At 36.1% G+C, this 24,779-nt stretch overlaps 2 protein-coding genes across 2 annotated transcripts in view; both read right to left on the reverse strand.

The window, feature by feature from the left end:
- Window positions 1–6,955, reverse strand: part of LOC139522647 (uncharacterized) — a 114,474-nt gene extending 107,519 nt beyond the window's left edge. The window contains exons 1-2 of the mRNA XM_071316115.1: window positions 6,926–6,955; window positions 6,371–6,458 (exon numbers count right to left, since the gene is read on the reverse strand). Coding sequence (XP_071172216.1) covers window positions 6,371–6,458; window positions 6,926–6,955 — 118 coding nt within the window. The remainder of the gene's footprint in view (window positions 1–6,370; window positions 6,459–6,925) is intronic.
- A 96-nt stretch (window positions 6,956–7,051) lies between these two features.
- On the reverse strand, window positions 7,052–24,101 carry LOC139522648 (cartilage matrix protein-like). The gene is made up of 13 exons (XM_071316116.1): window positions 23,970–24,101; window positions 19,121–19,684; window positions 18,531–18,569; window positions 17,292–17,849; window positions 16,954–16,983; window positions 15,325–15,453; window positions 14,663–14,779; window positions 14,205–14,231; window positions 11,500–11,617; window positions 9,255–9,397; window positions 8,608–8,722; window positions 7,985–8,124; window positions 7,052–7,185 (listed from the first exon to the last, which is right to left on the reverse strand). The coding sequence occupies exons 1-13, from the start codon at window positions 24,049–24,051 to the stop codon at window positions 7,052–7,054; spliced, it is 2,196 nt and encodes a 731-aa protein (XP_071172217.1). The 5' UTR covers window positions 24,052–24,101.
- Between the last annotated feature and the right edge of the window lie 678 nt (window positions 24,102–24,779).

Here is a 24,779-nt window from a genome sequence, read left to right on the forward strand (position 1 = left end):
GAAGCACCTGTTTCTCCTCTACAAGACCTATATAGTCATACCCCGTGACACCCCTCATTATTTTTCTCTAGGAGCCGTGGAATAGGTCGACCCCCCTATTTTGGACCATTTTTTTTTAAATTTTGGGCTCTAGTTTCAGATTTTTGAACATAGCGCCCTTCGATACCTTGCGCAAAAGAAGCGCCTGTTTCTCTTCTACAAGACCTATATAGTCATACCCCGTGACACCCCTCATTATTTTTCTCTAGGAGCCGTGGAATAGGTCGACCCCCCCTATTTTGGACCATTTTTTTCAAATTTTGGGCTCTAGTTTCAGATTTTTGAACATAGCGCCCTTCGATACCTTGCGCAAAAGAAGCACCTGTTTCTCCTCTACAAGACCTATATAGTCATACCCCGTGACACCCCTCATTATTTTTCTCTAGGAGCCGTGGAATAGGTCGACCCCCCTATTTTGGACCATTTTTTTTCAAATTTTGGGCTCTAGTTTCAGATTTTTGAACATAGCGCCCTTCGATACCTTGCGCAAAAGAAGCGCCTGTTTCTCTTCTACAAGACCTATATAGTCATACCCCGTGACACCCCTCATTATTTTTCTCTAGGAGCCGTGGAATAGGTCGACCCCCCCTATTTTGGACCATTTTTTTCAAATTTTGGGCTCTAGTTTCAGATTTTTGAACATAGCGCCCTTCGATACCTTGCGCAAAAGAAGCACCTGTTTCTCCTCTACAAGACCTATATAGTCATACCCCGTGACACCCCTCATTATTTTTCTCTAGGAGCCGTGGAATAGGTCGACCCCCCTATTTTGGACCATTTTTTTTCAAATTTTGGGCTCTAGTTTCAGATTTTTGAACATAGCGCCCTTCGATACCTTGCGCAAAAGAAGCGCCTGTTTCTCTTCTACAAGACCTATATAGTCATACCCCGTGACACCCCTCATTATTTTTCTCTAGGAGCCGTGGAATAGGTCGACCCCCCCTATTTTGGAACCATTTTTTTCAAATTTTGGGCTCTAGTTTCAGATTTTTGAACATAGCGCCCTTCGATACCTTGCGCAAAAGAAGCACCTGTTTCTCCTCTACAAGACCTATATAGTCATACCCCGTGACACCCCTCATTATTTTTCTCTAGGAGCCGTGGAATAGGTCGACCCCCCTATTTTGGACCATTTTTTTTCAAATTTTGGGCTCTAGTTTCAGATTTTTGAACATAGCGCCCTTCGATACCTTGCGCAAAAGAAGCGCCTGTTTCTCTTCTACAAGACCTATATAGTCATACCCCGTGACACCCCTCATTATTTTTCTCTAGGAGCCGTGGAATAGGTCGACCCCCCTATTTTGGACCATTTTTTTCAAATTTTGGGCTCTAGTTTCAGATTTTTGAACATAGCGCCCTTCGATACCTTGCGCAAAAGAAGCACCTGTTTCTCCTCTACAAGACCTATATAGTCATACCCCGTGACACCCCTCATTATTTTTCTCTAGGAGCCGTGGAATAGGTCGACCCCCCTATTTTGGACCATTTTTTTTCAAATTTTGGGCTCTAGTTTCAGATTTTTGAACATAGCGCCCTTCGATACCTTGCGCAAAAGAAGCGCCTGTTTCTCTTCTACAAGACCTATATAGTCATACCCCGTGACACCCCTCATTATTTTTCTCTAGGAGCCGTGGAATAGGTCGACCCCCCTATTTTGGACCATTTTTTTCAAATTTTGGGCTCTAGTTTCAGATTTTTGAACATAGCGCCCTTCGATACCTTGCGCAAAAGAAGCACCTGTTTCTCCTCTACAAGACCTATATAGTCATACCCCGTGACACCCCTCATTATTTTTCTCTAGGAGCCGTGGAATAGGTCGACCCCCCTATTTTGGACCATTTTTTTTTAAATTTTGGGCTCTAGTTTCAGATTTTTGAACATAGCGCCCTTCGATACCTTGCGCAAAAGAAGCGCCTGTTTCTCTTCTACAAGACCTATATAGTCATACCCCGTGACACCCCTCATTATTTTTCTCTAGGAGCCGTGGAATAGGTCGACCCCCCCTATTTTGGACCATTTTTTTCAAATTTTGGGCTCTAGTTTCAGATTTTTGAACATAGCGCCCTTCGATACCTTGCGCAAAAGAAGCACCTGTTTCTCCTCTACAAGACCTATATAGTCATACCCCGTGACACCCCTCATTATTTTTCTCTAGGAGCCGTGGAATAGGTCGACCCCCCTATTTTGGACCATTTTTTTTCAAATTTTGGGCTCTAGTTTCAGATTTTTGAACATAGCGCCCTTCGATACCTTGCGCAAAAGAAGCGCCTGTTTCTCTTCTACAAGACCTATATAGTCATACCCCGTGACACCCCTCATTATTTTTCTCTAGGAGCCGTGGAATAGGTCGACCCCCCTATTTTGGACCATTTTTTTCAAATTTTGGGCTCTAGTTTCAGATTTTTGAACATAGCGCCCTTCGATACCTTGCGCAAAAGAAGCACCTGTTTCTCCTCTACAAGACCTATATAGTCATACCCCGTGACACCCCTCATTATTTTTCTCTAGGAGCCGTGGAATAGGTCGACCCCCCTATTTTGGACCATTTTTTTTCAAATTTTGGGCTCTAGTTTCAGATTTTTGAACATAGCGCCCTTCGATACCTTGCGCAAAAGAAGCGCCTGTTTCTCTTCTACAAGACCTATATAGTCATACCCCGTGACACCCCTCATTATTTTTCTCTAGGAGCCGTGGAATAGGTCGACCCCCCCTATTTTGAACCATTTTTTTCAAATTTTGGGCTCTAGTTTCAGATTTTTGAACATAGCGCCCTTCGATACCTTGCGCAAAAGAAGCACCTGTTTCTCCTCTACAAGACCTATATAGTCATACCCCGTGACACCCCTCATTATTTTTCTCTAGGAGCCGTGGAATAGGTCGACCCCCCTATTTTGGACCATTTTTTTTCAAATTTTGGGCTCTAGTTTCAGATTTTTGAACATAGCGCCCTTCGATACCTTGCGCAAAAGAAGCGCCTGTTTCTCTTCTACAAGACCTATATAGTCATACCCCGTGACACCCCTCATTATTTTTCTCTAGGAGCCGTGGAATAGGTCGACCCCCCCTATTTTGGACCATTTTTTTCAAATTTTGGGCTCTAGTTTCAGATTTTTGAACATAGCGCCCTTCGATACCTTGCGCAAAAGAAGCACCTGTTTCTCCTCTACAAGACCTATATAGTCATACCCCGTGACACCCCTCATTATTTTTCTCTAGGAGCCGTGGAATAGGTCGACCCCCCTATTTTGGACCATTTTTTTTCAAATTTTGGGCTCTAGTTTCAGATTTTTGAACATAGCGCCCTTCGATACCTTGCGCAAAAGAAGCGCCTGTTTCTCTTCTACAAGACCTATATAGTCATACCCCGTGACACCCCTCATTATTTTTCTCTAGGAGCCGTGGAATAGGTCGACCCCCCCTATTTTGGACCATTTTTTTCAAATTTTGGGCTCTAGTTTCAGATTTTTGAACATAGCGCCCTTCGATACCTTGCGCAAAAGAAGCACCTGTTTCTCCTCTACAAGACCTATATAGTCATACCCCGTGACACCCCTCATTATTTTTCTCTAGGAGCCGTGGAATAGGTCGACCCCCCTATTTTGGACCATTTTTTTTTAAATTTTGGGCTCTAGTTTCAGATTTTTGAACATAGCGCCCTTCGATACCTTGCGCAAAAGAAGCGCCTGTTTCTCTTCTACAAGACCTATATAGTCATACCCCGTGACACCCCTCATTATTTTTCTCTAGGAGCCGTGGAATAGGTCGACCCCCCCTATTTTGGACCATTTTTTTCAAATTTTGGGCTCTAGTTTCAGATTTTTGAACATAGCGCCCTTCGATACCTTGCGCAAAAGAAGCACCTGTTTCTCCTCTACAAGACCTATATAGTCATACCCCGTGACACCCCTCATTATTTTTCTCTAGGAGCCGTGGAATAGGTCGACCCCCCTATTTTGGACCATTTTTTTTCAAATTTTGGGCTCTAGTTTCAGATTTTTGAACATAGCGCCCTTCGATACCTTGCGCAAAAGAAGCGCCTGTTTCTCTTCTACAAGACCTATATAGTCATACCCCGTGACACCCCTCATTATTTTTCTCTAGGAGCCGTGGAATAGGTCGACCCCCCCTATTTTGGACCATTTTTTTCAAATTTTGGGCTCTAGTTTCAGATTTTTGAACATAGCGCCCTTCGATACCTTGCGCAAAAGAAGCACCTGTTTCTCCTCTACAAGACCTATATAGTCATACCCCGTGACACCCCTCATTATTTTTCTCTAGGAGCCGTGGAATAGGTCGACCCCCCTATTTTGGACCATTTTTTTTCAAATTTTGGGCTCTAGTTTCAGATTTTTGAACATAGCGCCCTTCGATACCTTGCGCAAAAGAAGCGCCTGTTTCTCTTCTACAAGACCTATATAGTCATACCCCGTGACACCCCTCATTATTTTTCTCTAGGAGCCGTGGAATAGGTCGACCCCCCCTATTTTGAACCATTTTTTTCAAATTTTGGGCTCTAGTTTCAGATTTTTGAACATAGCGCCCTTCGATACCTTGCGCAAAAGAAGCACCTGTTTCTCCTCTACAAGACCTATATAGTCATACCCCGTGACACCCCTCATTATTTTTCTCTAGGAGCCGTGGAATAGGTCGACCCCCCTATTTTGGACCATTTTTTTTCAAATTTTGGGCTCTAGTTTCAGATTTTTGAACATAGCGCCCTTCGATACCTTGCGCAAAAGAAGCGCCTGTTTCTCTTCTACAAGACCTATATAGTCATACCCCGTGACACCCCTCATTATTTTTCTCTAGGAGCCGTGGAATAGGTCGACCCCCCTATTTTGGACCATTTTTTTCAAATTTTGGGCTCTAGTTTCAGATTTTTGAACATAGCGCCCTTCGATACCTTGCGCAAAAGAAGCACCTGTTTCTCCTCTACAAGACCTATATAGTCATACCCCGTGACACCCCTCATTATTTTTCTCTAGGAGCCGTGGAATAGGTCGACCCCCCTATTTTGGACCATTTTTTTTCAAATTTTGGGCTCTAGTTTCAGATTTTTGAACATAGCGCCCTTCGATACCTTGCGCAAAAGAAGCGCCTGTTTCTCTTCTACAAGACCTATATAGTCATACCCCGTGACACCCCTCATTATTTTTCTCTAGGAGCCGTGGAATAGGTCGACCCCCCTATTTTGGACCATTTTTTTCAAATTTTGGGCTCTAGTTTCAGATTTTTGAACATAGCGCCCTTCGATACCTTGCGCAAAAGAAGCACCTGTTTCTCCTCTACAAGACCTATATAGTCATACCCCGTGACACCCCTCATTATTTTTCTCTAGGAGCCGTGGAATAGGTCGACCCCCCTATTTTGGACCATTTTTTTTTAAATTTTGGGCTCTAGTTTCAGATTTTTGAACATAGCGCCCTTCGATACCTTGCGCAAAAGAAGCGCCTGTTTCTCTTCTACAAGACCTATATAGTCATACCCCGTGACACCCCTCATTATTTTTCTCTAGGAGCCGTGGAATAGGTCGACCCCCCCTATTTTGGACCATTTTTTTCAAATTTTGGGCTCTAGTTTCAGATTTTTGAACATAGCGCCCTTCGATACCTTGCGCAAAAGAAGCACCTGTTTCTCCTCTACAAGACCTATATAGTCATACCCCGTGACACCCCTCATTATTTTTCTCTAGGAGCCGTGGAATAGGTCGACCCCCCTATTTTGGACCATTTTTTTTCAAATTTTGGGCTCTAGTTTCAGATTTTTGAACATAGCGCCCTTCGATACCTTGCGCAAAAGAAGCGCCTGTTTCTCTTCTACAAGACCTATATAGTCATACCCCGTGACACCCCTCATTATTTTTCTCTAGGAGCCGTGGAATAGGTCGACCCCCCCTATTTTGGACCATTTTTTTCAAATTTTGGGCTCTAGTTTCAGATTTTTGAACATAGCGCCCTTCGATACCTTGCGCAAAAGAAGCACCTGTTTCTCCTCTACAAGACCTATATAGTCATACCCCGTGACACCCCTCATTATTTTTCTCTAGGAGCCGTGGAATAGGTCGACCCCCCTATTTTGGACCATTTTTTTTCAAATTTTGGGCTCTAGTTTCAGATTTTTGAACATAGCGCCCTTCGATACCTTGCGCAAAAGAAGCGCCTGTTTCTCTTCTACAAGACCTATATAGTCATACCCCGTGACACCCCTCATTATTTTTCTCTAGAAGCCCTGGAATAGGGCAACCCCCATTTCTTCAAATGTGTATGTTAGTTTAATTAAACAATGACATCACAGGTGCGATAATTTACAGGGTAGGACTACTTTTACATACGTTCTAAATTGATTTGGTACATTGGTGGCCCTACACCTACAAATAATCCGTTGATAGATGCAGATTTACTATGGTACTGAATATTAGCCTTAAAAGAGATGTGACTTGTTTTATCAATAGATGGGATAAAAACCATTTCAAGCTTGAGTTTAAATTGCAATATTTGGACTGATTTTCTGCCTTTTTAAACATTTTTTGATTTAACGGCCGTTGCTGTCTTATTCATTTTTTTGGTTTCTCGATATATCGCCTTATTGTTCGCTGGCTTATTGTTCGCTAGCTATTGTTCGCTAGCTTCTGCCTGGTTATAAAATACTGTGTATAAGATGTGATAACATAAAAAAAAAAAAAAATAGATGAGAATAGATAAAAACATATAAATATTAAAATATATACACAGAAATAAAGTAAATAAATATGTCAAAAAAAATAGTTATAGACAAGTATCAAAATATAATATGATTATTCCTATTTTAATACAATCATTACATCTTAATTGTTAAACTAAGTTTTAGATAAACAGAAGCATTCTGACAGAAAAGCTGTAGATAGTACCTCCTCAGCATATAAATGATGTTTAGCCATTACATACAAAATTCACTAGGAATTAAATTCCTTCACCAGTTAAATGAATTAAAATTAATGTTTTTCCCATTACAATGTCAGACTCTTTACTCTCTACTAACCACATAAGTTACAGAACTTTCTACAGTTATCCCCGGCCCAGCCACTGTATGTAGAACACACATCTTTACCATACTGTGAACATGTATTGACAACATCTACACATGGCTTCTGTGTCGTTGGCCTGAAACCTGTCACAAAAATATCCAATTTTATATGTACTATTGTATTTAGTAACAATTTCCATATACATTGCATGGTACAAAGGGAGGCATTTTTAAAATTGGGTTAACTCCTTTTGAGGCAATTTTTACTGTACAAAAATGTATCTTGCACCTTGCAATAGTTGAGATTTTGAAGTGACTTTCCTGGGTCACATGTTTATTTTAATGGAACACCCTTTAAGTCTTTGGCATGAGATTTGATAATACTTGTATGTAATTAATTAATAATTCTCTAGATACTTCATTATATTTTTTTAATTTAATCAACACTCATATAACATCTTCTTATTTATATATATGTTTATCTATGCCATCTTCGTGTATCTAAAAGTGACTAAACCTTTTAAACAAAACCTTTTTTTTAATAAGGCATAATTTCTATGTGAATGACCATTACCAATGATTTTTTTCATGATGTATTTAATTAAGGATTTAAATTATAATTGCTTGGTTTTTCTGTCACACAGCTAATGTTCAATCCACATGTAACAGAAATTTTATTTTTAATATGGAAAAACATATATTTGTAAGTATTGTTGTTTACAGATATTTTCATTGTAACAAAAAAGGTCATTGTCAAAGAAACCCTTAATGAAGTTTAAGTACAATGTTAATCATTTTATCAGGATAAAAAATACTCAGTTTCTTAAATTATGACATCCCACACAACAGTCAAATGTACCTGATTACAAACACTACATTCAACAAGAAGTGTCAAATATCTGGTTCTACACAAACTTAAAACAATGAAATAAATTGTACAAACCAACACCAGTGCCACTGATTGAGCCTTGCCCAGTAAAACTACCATGCTGTTGATGGAATTCACATGCAGGTTTTGCACAGCACTCCCCTGGTGCTGTGTTCATGTGACAGTTCGAGGGAATACTGTTATATTTAGGACATCTGAAAAAATTAATCGTTTGATTCAGCAATATTGTATTTGAACTGTTCAATCTTTGAATGTTACGACTGTCATCATGACTTTGCTGACCATTTTGAATATATATGTCACAGATGACTACATAGATAGTTTGTCTTCTCTTACACTTGATGTTGTTGTAGTCACAATGTACAGATGCCACTAAAACACAGCTCAAACTGTCTTCCCTTCTCTAACACAACAGTTCACACAAATTCTGTACGATGTTGCTCAATTTACTTGTTGTTTGAGTCAGTGTTGTTTTTTGTAATCATACAGGATTTGCCTTGACAGACAGTGATTTCTATGTACCACAACCTACTTTTCTATGCAGGGGGGATAATAAATTACAATGTAAATGGTTTACTTTCACAAATTGTGACTTGGATGAAGAGTTGTCTGATTGGCACTCATACCTCATCTGCTTATACCTATATGAATGAATTGGAACAAAGATAACCACTTACATTGATTCGCACTGATATAAACCCTTGGATGAGTTAGTACACATACATATCTCGTCACATCCATCTCGCCATGTTTGTCTCTGGAAATATTGCTTCCCTTTGTAAACACATACATCTACAAACACAAAGTCATAATTGTATAATTAAAGCTATTACTACTAAATGTCTTGTAAACTACAGCATTCACTTTTTGACTGCAAAGCAATTTACAATTAATTGAAAGTGCACAGTAAAACAGTCCAAAAAAAATCATGTCGCCAGTTTCACAAAATTGTCAGAATGTTGATTCCTTTAGTTTTTCATATTGTAACAACATGACTTAATGCTGCATTTATGATGTTAGTCAATATCATGATCAGTTCCTGAGTGTAAATTGAGTTTATTGTCTATGATTTCAATCAAATTTATTTTTCATGGACGATTTTGTTGATATTGTTTGTTTACATGTTATCATGGTTACATTGTATGTTGCTTAACAATGCTATGAAATGTAAATGAAATGGAGGGTTAAATGACAATAATGATTTCAATTGAAAATTAGAAGATACATTGTATATATATAAATTTAAATTGTTCTAGATTTACTCATACTCTCAGTTTTGGATATATTCATGAAGACTCATGATAGTATGATGAAAGTTAAATACCTATTCCATTAGTTGTTCTCCCTTTTCCCGTACTCTCAGTTTTAGAAATAGTTTGATGAAAGTTACATACAGGTTGCTGACAACATTCACCATTCTTTTTCACTAGTGTGCAGTCCTTTGGCAAGTTATAGTACAATGGACACCTGAAAAAATGTTAATGTTTAAGTTTATTCTTGTAAGCTTCAGTTTAAGTCATATTTAGTGGGATGTGTTGTCAGATTTTGTTTGGACTGCATATAACCTCAGCATGGTAAATCGTGAAATGATGAACTAGAAATTAAAAATTACCAAGAATGTGTCCATAGTACAGGAATGCCCTACTTGTACTAGCACTTTCTATGTTCAGTAAACCGTGAAATTGGGATAAAAACTCTCATTGAGCATTAAAATTGGAAAGATCATATTATAAGGAACTTATGTACTAAGTTTCAAGTTGTTCAGACTTCAACTACATCAAAAACTACCTTGACCTAAAACTTTAACCTGGAGCGGGACAGACACAAAAACGAACGAAAGAATGGACAGAAAAACGAACAGACCAGAAAACATAATGCCCCTTTACTATCTTAGGTGGATATTGTAAGTGGCCATATAAACACATCAGTGGCGTAGCTTGCATGTATGCTCAGATGCTCAAGCATCCACATCATTTTGACAAAAGAAAAAAATAGCAGCAGTTTAACTCGGAAGTATCCAAATATAACAAGGCTGAGGATATGAGCAGTCAATTTCGAAGCACTATGCCTGGTCTTTCATTAAGGATAATTTCGTTTATGTAAACAAGATAGTTGAATCGCAGAATAGTGTTTCAAGTTAACTTCTGGTCGTAAAAAAAGTCTACGTCATCGACTTAGGCAAGCGGAGAGGACTTATAAATACGCAGACCTGTGGACATGTTTCATCTGAAATTGGACCTAGTGGAGTGATGACTTCTCATTTGACTATAGCAACTAACAACTAAAACACCATATCCTGATATCGTAACGTTTCTTGCGACATGGTAAACGACGTGATGAAAAATCAATTTGTAATAGATCGTGATAAGTCCTAGGCTAATGAATTCCCGTTTCTATCTAGGTTCAAATACTAATTTTAATTTCAATCAATAAAGAACAAAGATCCAATTTTCCCCGCCAAGCACATTTCATGTCATATTTTATCTATTAAAGGACAAGGAACAAGCTAGGGAATAACTAAAAAAGCACTTTTTTTCTTTCTTTTTTTCTTTTCAATATCTTAAGAAATAAAAGTTTCACAACAAATGAAATGGGATTTCCATTACAATTTATATTTCAAATGGTCATAACTGGTTAAAATATTTGATCACGACTTATTTTCCAAATTGGCAAAGACATTGCTTTTGATATGAGTTTCTGACTTAATCTGACAAGAATTGTACACATAAGAGTGCTAACAAGACCGGACGATCGGACGCCCGGTATTTCTATGTCTCCTGCAACGCCAAGGTTGTAGACTCAAATTCCTGGAAAGAGAAGTCACTTCAGTTTCTATATGTCAAATATAACTTTAAAATTGGGTGCAGAGGCAGATTTAGGGGGTGGAGGGGGGCAAGGCGGCCCGGGTCTCCCCTTTTCTGCGAAAAATTTGGTTGCTTATATAGGGAATCACTGAAGCATGACCGAAGCGGGCCCCCTCTTGGGCACTCAACGGGCCCCCACTTATGAAAATTTCTGGATCCGCCACTGGGGTGGGAAACTTAACATCAAATATTTATGAATTGAATGATGGTAGTTTCGAGGAAACACTAACATTTGGTTAAAAATATAAATATATGTATTGGTGGGAATTTTGAATTTAAACAAAAATCTAACTAGTGTCGGATTCTGTGGGAGTACATGTGCTTGAATAAAAAGTAATTTTCTGCATAAAAAGGTCTAAAAAAAATTTCGCGTCGCTCCGCTCGGCGCCGAGACTTCCACATTATTTCAACCCTGGCTACGCCACTGCACATTAAGACTTATTTTAAAATTCGTGAAGTGTTCTAGAATCATTTACAAGCCATTTCAGCTTATTTTGATGATGGAAAACAAGTTTTTCCAAAAAGATACCGTAAATGACCGTGCACGATTTGAAATCACCGCATTTTCATCAGACCTTTTCTAACAGTTACAAAATGGTTTTTTATCTGAAATTTCGTGGGGAGAAGGGGTGCAAACTATACAAGCCCGATTACAGTACTTTTTGTATATTTTGAAATCTTTTTTTCCTGTAACTTCATACACACCTATTTGTACACGCATATTTTCCAGTGTTTCCATCCTGACAAACGCATTCATAATCACAGCCATCAAGCCACTTTTCACCAGTTTGATAGGATCTACCTTTGTATGAACACTGTCCATCTATAACATAATATTATTATACTTATTTGTCAAATTCAAACAGGGTTGGTTCTAGAGTAATGCTTTAATATGTACAGTGTAATCTGACAGAGGTACATGTATAACTTGTAACAAGAATGTGCCCAAAGTAGACGGATGCCCCACTTGCACTATCCTTTTCCATGTTCCATGGACCGTGAAATTGGGTAATAATCTAATTTGGTATTAAAATTACAAAGATTATACTATAGGCAACATATGTACTAAGTTTCAAGTTGATTTGACTTCAATTTTATCAAAAACTACCTTGACCAAAAACTTTAACCTGAAACTCCCACTTTCATTTTCTATGTTCAGTGGACCGTGAAATTGGGGTCAAAAGTCTAATTTGGCTTTAAATTAGAAAGATCATATCATAAGCAACAAGTGTACTAAGTTTCAAGTTGATTGGACTTCATCTTCATCAAAAACTACCTTGACCAAAAACTTTTACCTGAAACTCCCACTTTCATTTTCTATGTTCAGTGGACCGTGAAATTGGGGTCAAAAGTCTAATTTGGTTTTAAAATTAGAAAGATCATAGAATAAGCAATAAGTGTACTAAGTTTCAAGTTGATTGGACTTCATCTTCATCAAAAACTACCTTGACCAAACACTTTAACCTGAACGGACGCACAGACGGACGAACGGACGCACAGACGGACGAGCGGAGCCACAGACCAGAAAACATAATGCCCCTCTACTATCGTAGGTGGGGCATAACAATATAAGTGAACTAACACCTAAAGTGGTGATTGTGTGGTAGGGTAGAGATACATGTATAAGTTGTCTAAACAATAGAAGTACACCATGCCTTGCTTGCACTCATATGGACAGGACTACAGCAGTGAGTACACGTCAGATATATCTGTTTATCGTATCGTCTACATGCATTTAAAAAAATGTGTATGCCACTGTTATCATGTGTGTTGGATAATAGGGGCATACATTGAATTTTTTTAATACATGTATAGAAGACTAAAGGGCTATATATATATATCTGATCTGTAATCTATGCTTGCAATAGCATTTTCGTTCTTTGGTGATCAGTTTTAATTGGGATAAAAAAACAGGTTTTATATTTTACAAACCTCTCACCATAAAATGAATATGTTTCCATTCGAGTCATGATATTAAAAAAAAACTCAACTGAAACTTTATCCTGAGAATGTACTTCTCATACTAGAGGGTAGGAATACCCTTTACCTACACATCTACAGACATCAGTCATTTTCAGCTACTTTTTGCATCAAATGATTAAAATTTTAAAGTGTTTCATCAAAATATCCTTTTCCTGATTGTCAGAGGTCTCAAATAATTAATGTTTATACATTCATGACATTGTATTTTAATTTTTTGAGAAAATAAAATTAAAGTCAGTCTATTTTTTTACTTGTCTTAATGAAAGACATTGGTGTAATTTTAATGTAGTCATGCAATAAAAATTTCTGTTGACGTCATTTTTACCGTTATTTGTCATACAGCTTATCAATATTGGAAATCTGCACCACTTAAATATTGACGTCATACAACAATTACTTTTCCATTATTGCGACAGATATTTTGAATTATGATGTCAAAACTTTAAGGGATCCTTTGTGATGTCCAGTAATGGTGAACAAATACTGTAATAGCGATTGGGTGTATAATAATATACACCGTATTGTTATTTCGAAATCTGTCACTCTTGAACTTTTGACGTCATACAACAATAATTTTCTCATTGTGGTGTCAGATATTTTCTTTTTATATGACGTTAAAATTTTACAGGAACTATTGTAATGTCCAGTAATGGCGGACAAATAGCAATACGGTGTATTTCGACCCTCATATTAGTCCAGTAATGGTAGACAAATAGCAATAAGGTGTATTACGACCCTCATATTAGTCCAGTAATGGTAGACAAATAGCAATAAGGTGTATTACGACCCTCATATTAGTCCAGTAATGGTAGACAAATAACAATAAGGTGTATTACGACCCTCATATTAGTCTGAGTTTTTTTATACCATGTATACATGTATTAAATCTTCATGGTCATATATCTATGAAATAGGGGGGTGGAGAATAAATCTATGAATTGGTGTAGACATCTAATTTCACATCATAATATAAATGTCACTTTGTGTACTTCCATTCAACATTTATCAGGGTGGTAATGGAGGTATCTTCATGGCTTATCACGGTAAAAATTCTTGCCAAATGACGTTAACAGAAATTTTTGATGCATAACGATAAAATGTACCCTTTCTTTTAGACGATAAGAAAATTGACTGATTTTGAAAAATCACGTTAAATTTTCACCAAAAAAAGACCTCTGAAGAATAACGATTAGGATAGTTAGACAAATCACGGTAAAAATTTAACCAAATTGAGACAACCGGTAGCTAAAAAATGACCGTTTGACGTCTGACGGTAAAGGGCATTACTATTCTCATTTATCTTTCTATAACCCATTGTCATTATCTTATTTTGAGCCCGTCCTGACCGGCATATACGAACATTTATCCCATTTAAACTGAATATTCAAGTTAAAGTCATATTATGTACGAGAAAAAATGTCACTTACAAAATCCAGACGTAACAGCGGCTGCAGCTGTGAAAAAAACCATAAATGTATATCAATTATCAGATGAATTTTATTGCTATATATTGTATCATTATTTCTCAACAAACCAAATAACATTGATATAGAGATACTAACAATAGTCATAGTTATTTTCCGGTTCAAACAAAATCAGAACCATCCATAGTAGCCTCCCGTTTCTTCAATGTTTAAACTTAAAACACTAACTTTTTACTCAAATTACTTCGATGTCATATTTCTGTGACCATTACATGATGCAACTACTTAACTTTATCAAAATAATATTCATTATCGAATTCCAAATATAACTTTCAAGAATATTTTGAAAAAATTTGAAGAAGAAAAAATGCAACTTTTTGTTTCAAAAGGTATTTAGTTTGATTAATAATAACAGCAATGTCATTTCCTGTATTTTCATTCCATAAGAAATATAAACATACGACAAAATCCACAGTATTGTTGACAATTTTGGTGTGCCCACTCTGAGTATTGTGTACAAGATGATTTACCATAGGCTAAGCAGTTTGTCAATTTATCTACACATGTTGGTTTAGGTGCTGCAGAAGAAATAGAACAAGTTAATAAAGTCGTGTCTTTTCGTTTTATAGTTTATATATATACTATACAAGTTATACATTAATTCAATTCATAATTATAAGTATACCAATACAGATAGTTTCATAAGTAAAGAGTAGCACAAATAACAAAAATACCGAACCCTGAGGAAAATTCAAAAAGGAAAGTTCCTAATCAAATGGCAAAATCAAAAGCCCAAACACACCAAACGAATTGAAACCAACTGTCACATTCCTGTCCTGGTACAGGCATTTTCTTTTCTATAAAACGGCGGATTAAAGGCTGGTTTTATAGCTGGCTTACCTCTCACTTGTATGACAGTCGCATAAATTACATTGATATTGAGAGCAATGTGTGAAAAAAAAAACGAAGAAGACATTATAGGTAAAATATAAAATATAGTGGTATAGCAGTAAACAATAATTTTAATCAAAACAAACAAACATGCCAACAAAATAAAGCACAGAAAACATTTTTCTAAACTTCACACAAATTTTAAAAACTATTTGTAAATTAAAACACTTACTATGACAGAAACCACAGTATTCTTGGCAGTTATCCTTGGCCCATGATTGATATTGTGTACAAACAAACAGTCCATATGAATTACAGTTATTAAGTTTATTTTGACAAGCTGAAGGTGCATTGGTAACTCCTGAAATAGTAGATACAAGTGTTTGATAGTTACAGCTAAACTATCTTGTTAAATTGAATGTGTATTCTATATATTCCTCGGTCTGGTTTGTTTTATAAATTGTGTAAAAATGCACCCCTATGCTTTGATTGATCAGACTTCATAAAATTGACTATTACTCTAAATCGAAATGAATAAAAACTTGTTCCGCCATCATTCGGTTTAATTGGTAATATTGGTATGTAAGTTATACATTCAAAATGGTAACACTGTGCACGTGACGGAACTAGTTCATCGTTGGAATGTGTTTTACAAAGAAATTATAAAGTTTTAACATCACTTCTTTTTGGTTTATCATCAATTCAGGCTCATTATTTTGTTTGTATTCCTATCGTGTATTTTTAACATACATATTCAATTCATCATCTTATAAACATATTGTTAGCTTGGTACATTGACCATTTTAGGCTCCTGTCGTTCGTGCATTCTAGACTACCGTTCCTTAGGTTTTCATTTCAAAGTCACACATTATTATTAAGGGTTACTTCGAAATGTAAAAGACCATATAAAATGTATATAACTAAAAGTTAAAAAACTATTTTTTTTTCTGAAGGAGTTATAGTAAAATTGAGAATGGAAATAGGGAATGTGTCAAAGCGACAACAACCCGATCATAGAGCAGTACTTGCAAACCAATTTAAGCCCCGTTGTGAATGACGTGTGGTAAAAAAATGTATCTTTACCATTGGACATAAGGTTGTCAACTGAGACCAATGTTTTTGACCTTGACCTTTGACATAGGAAGTTGTACATACATTATGACACACCCTCTGGTGTTGGTTAATATACATATTAAGTATAAACTTTGAAATCATAGCAGTTCTCAAGATATAGAGCGGACACGATGTTTACCATAGGACATGGAGTTGTTAACTGAAACCAAAGTTTTTTACCTTGACCTCCGACCTAGGAATTTGTACAAACATAATGACACATCCTCTGGTGTAGGTTAATATACATGTCAACTGTCAAGTATAAACTTTGAAATCATAACGGTTCTCATGATATATAGCGCGCACGATCTTTACGATAGGACATGGGATTGTCGACGGAAACGAAAGTTTTTGACCTTGACTTTCGAATTTGTAAGTTGTACAAACATAATGACACATCCTCTGGTGTTGGTTAATATACATGTGAAGTATGAATTTGAAATCATAACGGTTTCCAAGATATGTAGCGGACACAATTTTTACCATAGGATTTGAGATGTCAACTGAAACCAAAGTGTTAGACCTTGACCTTTGACTAAGTAAGTTATACAAACATTATGACTCATCCTCTGGTGTTCATTAATATACACATCAAGTATAGAGCATGCAATCATAACGGTTCTCTGGAAATAGAGCGGACACAATTTGTTACGGACGGACGGGCAGACAGACTGGTCATTATAGGATGACGGCCATGTTGCGGGGCCCTAAAATAGTCATGGATGTATAATAGTAAGTATATAATTACCTGCTGTTGTTGGTGCTATTGTTGACTGAACTATAAAATAAAAGACAAAAAAGTAATCAGTCATCATTAAGTAAATGTTTTAATACCTAATACTTTTCAGATCTTTTAAGGCGCATTTGGCTTTTGGGGAAAAAATCAGAGTATTGCCATATTAAATGGCAAAAAAGAAAAAATATATAAATCTTATTCAACAGCGAGTAACAGAGTAAGTATAAGCATACATTTAAAAGAAACAAAATTGATAAGTGTTTAACTATTATATACACATGATACATAAAAACATATCGAACATCTTGTTGTATATACCTTTGCTGTTAAAAAAGACAAACAATATTTACCAGTACATGCTTTCTGTAGAATTTGATCCACTGCTTGTTCTAACTGGTCAAAGCTATTGACCTTGACCACCTTTGTCTGATCATCAGCAATGAGCTGGAGTTCATATGAGTTGACTGCTGACCCAACACCTACAGATATTAGACCAATGTGGTCACGTCTGGCACCGTCGGCTTGTTGTGTCGTTTTGGCATTATTGGAAGAACCACCATCGGTCACTACAATGGCGATGCGAGGAACGTTGTTTCTTGCGCCACCAGTTTGAGAGAACATTTGTTGGCGCATGTTCTGTATTGCGTCCCCTGTATTAGTATCACCACCCATGAATTGCATTCCTTCAATGGCTTTAAGTGTGTCTCCTCTGTTTGTATACATGTTAAGTGGAAACTGCATGGAAGGATAACTGCTGTATTGCATTAATCCAACGTGCACTTTATCTTTTCCGATGTCAAGCTTTGTGACGGCATTTTTTAAAAAGTTTTCTAGTTTCTGAAAGTTTCCTGAGCCAACGCTCGACGAGGAATCAACCAGAAAGGCAAGATCGGCTTTTTTCAAGCATGCTGAAATAGAGTGTGATTTTTTTTTTATATTTTCGACAAAAATATTTATGGATTTTGTTTTTATTGTACTTTATAACTTTTGATATAATTTCAATAATTCTTTGGGTCAATCGTATACTCTTCAGTAGCTTTGTTCAAAGAAAACAATTATAACTGTACAATGCCTCTAAATATAGACTAACAACTATTGTGCAATATCAAAAATAATAAAGCGGAAACTTTGAAATTAATTGGAAATGTTTAATAATCATATATTTGTTCAGAATATAATAAAACAAAAATACTCGTAAAAATTGTATTTCAATTTTGTTATGTTAATACCACAAACAGATAAAAACAAAATATTATTAACATATAGGCAGTGTATGCATTTAAGATAAAACAAAATATATGCAAAAACAAACATTTAATAGGTGGTGTGAAAGAATGTTGTAATATCTAAGTGTGATAAGAATAAAATGTCAAGATGATTTATGACGTAATTTCCTGTCTAGTCTTTCTTATCCATTATTTTAATATATTCAACACCTATTTGTTTCGTGTTTATCTTTGCTATCCAACTAACAAAGACTCAAGTAAAAAAACAACTAACAAAGACTCAAGTACAAAAACAACTAACAAAGACTCAAGTACAAAAACAACTAACAAAGACTCAAGTACAAAAACAACTGACATACTTACATGTTGGAGGGGACAGTTGATTTGGATTTGATGGCAACTCTAAAAGGTAACAGAATAAATTGTTTAGACTATTTGTAATAACGTAATCCCTGTCAATATTGACAGAGCTCAATACTGGTTAAAATTTAAAATTAAACTAGCATTATCAACGCTATCAGAAAACCAAGTCACTCTGTGTGATTTTTAAGGAGTGAAATGCATAAAAAATGATGGGGGTTATCCTATTGTCTAAACAATAAATGAACAACATAACAACATGCATTGTTTGCAGTTATTGAAATGTTGACAAATGTGAATTTTTATTCAGACATCCAAATCTTCGTTGCAAAATCCCATAATCATCTTTAATAACTGTCAATCTATCTTGATTGATTGATTGATAGATTTCAGGTCTATTTTTTAAAAATACTTTCAACCATTATCATTGTTTTTTGTGTGTAATTTAAGGTTCTAATATTTTTTTCGTACTTTTGAATTTGAAACCAAATTATAAATGCTTATAATTGGCTCAAAACTTCAAAAAAAGATGAAAAAGATATCGTAATACAGTTTCACAACTTTCTTGTGTCAGGAATAGTGTTATAGCTTACCATTGCATAACTTCGTCGATAATGAACTTGAAAGTGAATTCAAAGCCCCATAGTTTTCTGCAGTCAACATATATCTGTGGCTGGGACTGCTGCTTACTGATGACAATTCGTCCATATCTATCCCCGAACCTACTCCAACTCCATACATAATGATATTGTTGTCCTTGGCAACTTGACCTTGAATTTTTGTCAAATCCTTGGCGGTTGAAGGTCCATCTGTTATCAAAACGCCGATGTGTGGAACATTGCTTCTTGTTCCATGTATTGGGTTAAATGAGGTATGTGTGACGTATGTCAATGCATCGGAGGTATGCGTCCGACCAGCAATATAAGGAATTCTGTCAATGGCGGCAAGCACATCCGCCTTTGATGCATAAGCATTTAAAAAGAACTGGTTATAAACACCAGAACTAAACGTCACAACACTTATTTGAGTTTTGTCCGGCGCTATCTTCATATTGTTCACAGTCTGTTTTAAAAAATCTAACTGTTTTTGAAAATTGTCTTTCCCCACATCATCTGATGAGTCAACTATAAAAGTTATGTCTGCTTTTGTATCACATCCTGACAAATAAATAAGAAGCAGATATAGATATGGACATTGTAAACAGTGAAATAAAAAGTATTGAAATTGAAAAGTCAACAAAAAAAACAACACAAAACAACACACACCTACTGACGCACACACACGATCGTCATTATATTTAACAATTAACTTTATTTAAAGGCAGACTTAAATATCGGCAAAAAAACAAGCATGAAGAGTGCAATATGAATGAGATGAAGTTTACATATCATTTGCTTTAGAATCTATAGCCATGTATAACCAGTTAACGTAGGATGTCAAATGTTGAAGGATAAGACAATAACTAATCTTTACCATGATTACTGTTATCTTAAAGAACATGCACACATTTCATTAATTCGGTCAAGATTAAACCATTTTAACTTACATAAATGTAGAGATTCACAATGGTACAATTTCCAAATACAGATATTTGATTTAAAATGGAATACCAAGATAAGCTTGGTGATATTATTTATGTAGGAAGCTAAGGTGCATAAATATTAAGAACTCAAATTGGGAAGTACGATCTTGCTTTTAATAATGAAGCCCATTCAGGCAGAATCATTTAAACCGTTGGAATAATATGATGTTCAGTAGTTGTCTGATGTGGTTCATAAGTGTTTTTCTTTTCTTGTTATTTTTAATAAAGATTAGACCGTTGTTTTTCCCGTTTGAATAGATTTACACTAGTAATTATTTGGGGCCCTGTCATGATAGCTTGCTGTTCGTAGTGAGCCAAGGCTCCGTGTTGAAGACCGTACTTTGGCCTATAATGGTTAACTTTTTTAAATTGTGTTGTCTCTTTGGCACTCATACTACATATTCCTATATGTATTTACGAATGCACATTTTTTAAGCTTTAATAAAAAGCCATGTCGCAGATCCATTTTCTTCAACAGCAAATATTGTCAACATATTTATCTTAGTTTCTATGAATTTGATTTTATTTCTTTGACATAAGGGTTTCGGGGATACCACTTGTTTTATGCTTTTAATCTTATGATTAACCACCAAAACTATTGGTCCTGAGATTGCAGTACCTGATTAAGGTTAAGTTACTCCAGACACAAGTGACATATGCTAAATAAGGATATCATACGGGTTTTTACACCAATTCACACATAAATACAAAGATCAAATAAAATAACATAAACTTCCGAATTTTAAGGATGGGAGCTTACGTCATTTGTGCATTAAAAGGAACACTGCTTATGTTTTTTGTGTATTCGTGTGATCAGGGCTAATTTCTTTCGTGCATTAGAAGGAACAGTGCTTATGTCTTTGTGCACTATTTGGGATCAAAGAATGAGTATTTAATGCATTAAAAAGAACAGTGCTTATGTCTTTTGATACTGGTAGGATCGGGCTTATGTCCTTCGTTCATTAGACGGAACAGTGCTTATGTCTTCTGTGCACTATTGGGATCAGGGCTTAAGTCTTTCGTGCATTAGAAGGAACAATGCTTATGTCTTTGTGCACTTTTGGGATCAGGGCTTAGGTCTTTCGTGCATTAGAAGTCCAGAAACAGTGATTATGTCTTTTGAGCACTTATAGGATCGGGGCTGATATATTTCGTGCATTAGAAGGAACAATGCTTATGTCTTTTGTGCACTTTTGGGATCAGGGCTTACGTCTTTAGTGCATTAGAAGGAACAGTGTTTATGTCTTTTGTTACTGGTAGGATCGGTGCTTATATCTTTCGTGCATTAGGAGGAACATTGCTTATGTCTTTTGTGCACTATTGGGATTAGAACTTTTCTCTTCGTGCTCTATTGGTATGAGGGCTAATGTTTTTGCATCAGTCTTGATGATCAGCGCTAGTATACCTTTTTTGTGTAAGAAAGATCTGTTCATACAATTTAATATACTATTATGATCAGTGCATATGTTAATATAGCATTTGTTTCAATGATCCGTGGGGCTCTTTATAGCCTGTTGTTCATCGTGAGCCAAGGCTCCGTGTTGAAGACATAATCTCCGTACTTTGACCTATAATGGTTTATTTTTACAAATTGTCACTTGGCTGGAGAGTTGTGTCATTGGCAATCTTACTACATATTCATATATCTATATGTTATGTTTTTCTGCAATTAGAAGGATCATGGCTCATATTGTATTTTTGTTAAAAGTATCAGGTCTTATAATGTTTTGTTGAATTAGCAGCTAATAAAATGCTAACACTCAACACTTGTTTGGCTGTATAAATATTTTGATATGAGTGTCACTGATGAGTCTTGTGTAGATGAAACGCGCGTCTGGCGTAATGAATTATAATCCTGGTACCATAACTATTAACATGTCAATCCGATCATTAGTGTAACACTGATATTTTTATTTTAAAATGTTTCAATTAGTTTTGGCAAACGTACAAAATAAACTAAAGTAATGCCTCAAACACAGTTTTACACTAGTTTGAACTACTGTTTATTCTGTTTATATGAAAATATACAAATTTGTCCAGAAAAATAATATAAGATATCGGTTGTTGTCTACATGATAATTGAATAACCTGTATCAAGCTAAAATGTTTGAGTACTGGAGTTGTTGTTGAAGGCCGTACGGTGACCTTTAGTTGTTAATGTCTGTGTCATTTTGGTCTTTTGTGGATAGTTGTCTCATTGGCAATCATACCACATCTTCTTTTTTATATTAAACAATTTAATGAGTTAATACAACGAGCATTAGTTGAAACGCAATTGAGCAGTCAAAACTTAATGGTCAACACTGACTGATAATTTTATTACTTAATTAATACACAAAATTAATACACGTACATGTGTCTATTAAATTATTGCAATAAAAGAAGCACTGGATACTGAGTGGATACCCGCAGAGATAGAAAGTCAACTATCCAGTGATACCGGCCAATGGCAGATACTGAGTGGATACCCGCAGAGATAGAAAGTCAACTATCCAGTGATACCGGCCAATGGCAGATACTGAGTGAATACCCGCAGAGATAGAAAGTCAACTATCCAGTGATACCGGCCAATGGCAGATACTGAGTGAATACCCGCAGAGATAGAAAGTCAACTATCCAGTGATACCGGCCAATGGCAGATACTGAGTGAATACCCGCAGAGATAGAAAGTCAACTATCCAGTGATACCGGCCAATGGCAGATACTGAGAGGATACCCGCAGAGATAGAAAGTCAACTATCACGTGATACCGGCCAATGGCAGATACTGAGTGGATAACCGCAGAGATAGAAGGTCAACCATAACGTGATACCGGCCAATGGCAGATACTGAGTGGATACCCGCAGAGATAGAATGTCAACTATCCAGTAAGTTATACCGACCAATGGCAGATACTGAGTGGATACCCGCAGAGATAGTAAGTCAACTATCACGTGATAACCGTAGAGATAGAAAGTAAACTATCCAGTGATACCTGTCAATGACAGATACTGAGTGGATACCCGCAGAGATAGAAAGTCAACTATCCAGTAAGTGATACCGGCCAATGGCAGTCTAATTCAACCTTTGATCAGTGTCGATATTGGACAAAATTACTGTTAAATAGCAGATTAGGAAGAAATTTTGTGTTAATCATTGGAACATATTCCTTACGTATTGAATTATATTGTGATAATACCTGTTATATTCTTGATAATTAAAACAACGATAGGGAAAGGTATTAATCGTCGAAGAAATTTACTTGAATAAAAAAGGTTTTCATTTTAGATTCAATGTTTTGTCTTTTTTCCCTGTTTGAAAAGCGTATGAATTACATGACTGGACGACATGTGAGTCGTAAAATTATCAATGTTAGATCTTAAGTCGATCTCTCTGTATATATTTATAAAAGAAGATATAGTTGATTGCCAATAGGACAACTCTTCACAAGAGACTGAAAACTAAAAAATAATCATTAGGCACCATACGGCCTTCAACAATTACCAAAGCCAATACCGCATAGTCAGCTTTAAAAGCCCCGAAATGACAAATATCCAATACGTCTGCATTCCAATTGAGAATACTGTTTGTTGACCTATAGATGTCTCTTGGTTGTTAAAGTTGTTGAGATGGAGTCTCACTGAAGTATTTACCACATCGCTTTGTATTCATTTTAAAACTATGACAAATGAACACAACTTAACTATGGAATTGAAAGGATACCGTGTCAATTTAAATATTGCTTCATGATAAACACTTGTCAATGTTTTGTAATTTTTTTTGAGTATTGAAAGATGGAATGATAATTACTTTACTGTTTTCCAAATTCGTTTACCCCCAAAATATATAATTTTAAGACTACGATAAGAATAGTAACTTACCTCCTGTATTTTGTCTTTTCGAAAGAATCTCCGCCATAATGGCGGAGACAAGAATAAGGATGCCCGCAAGTCTGCGTACCATCCTTCGAAAATGAAATATGGAAGTCTAATCTATAACAAGGCCTGATATAGTAGAAAGGTGAGGTCAAAGGATGCGTGATCTCCGTCCTTTTGGACACTAAAGTCTTATCTTTCAGGAAGACAATTGTATAAGGAGGTAACAAAAGGAAGCATTCATAAAAGCCTGTTTTAAGGAAATCAAAGAAGAGCAGCAGACATAATTTTACAATTTTATAATTTTACGTGTGTCTTCAACTTCATACTTTATTTGGCCTTTTAACATTATTTGATTCGAGCTGATGAGTCTTTTGTAGACAAAACACCCGTGTGGCGTAAATATAAAATTTGATTCCTGGTATCTATGATGAGTTTATTTGGTTAGATCAAATATCATTTATAGAAGAAGTGTATTAAAAGAAATATTCACTCATTATTCCACAATACCAATGCCATAGCAAAAGAAAAACAATTATGTTCTAAATTCACTGTGTTCAAACGAACATAAAGTATTTATCGTCGCTGTTATACAAAAACCTCGTATCTAAAACTGAAATCTTTTTATCGATTATTTAGTCTTCTTTAGTCATGTTCTTGGATTAATTTGCACTTCTCATAAGTGCAAATTGGAACCACACTTTTTTTTGTCGTAGAATCATCAAATTTGGCAATAATGTACCTCTGGGGATAAATAACACAATACAAAAATAAATTTGATATGGCTCGCCCGGTTCGGCAACTGGAGCGAAAACA

The sequence above is a fragment of the Mytilus edulis genome, chromosome 5 (assembly GCF_963676685.1).
Source record: "Mytilus edulis chromosome 5, xbMytEdul2.2, whole genome shotgun sequence".
Classification (NCBI taxonomy): Eukaryota; Metazoa; Mollusca; class Bivalvia; order Mytilida; family Mytilidae; genus Mytilus; species Mytilus edulis.

Coding starts and splice junctions, on each gene's coding strand:
- LOC139522648 (XM_071316116.1), bottom strand. CDS start 24,051: ATGGTACGCAGACTTGCGGGCATCCTTATTCTTGTCTCCGCCATTATG. Junction 19,685..23,969: donor GAAAAGACAAAATACAGGAG/GTAAGTTACTAT, acceptor TTTATTTGTCAG/GATGTGATACAAAAGCAGAC. Junction 11,618..14,204: donor CGCTGTTACGTCTGGATTTT/GTAAGTGACATT, acceptor ATTATGTTATAG/ATGGACAGTGTTCATACAAA.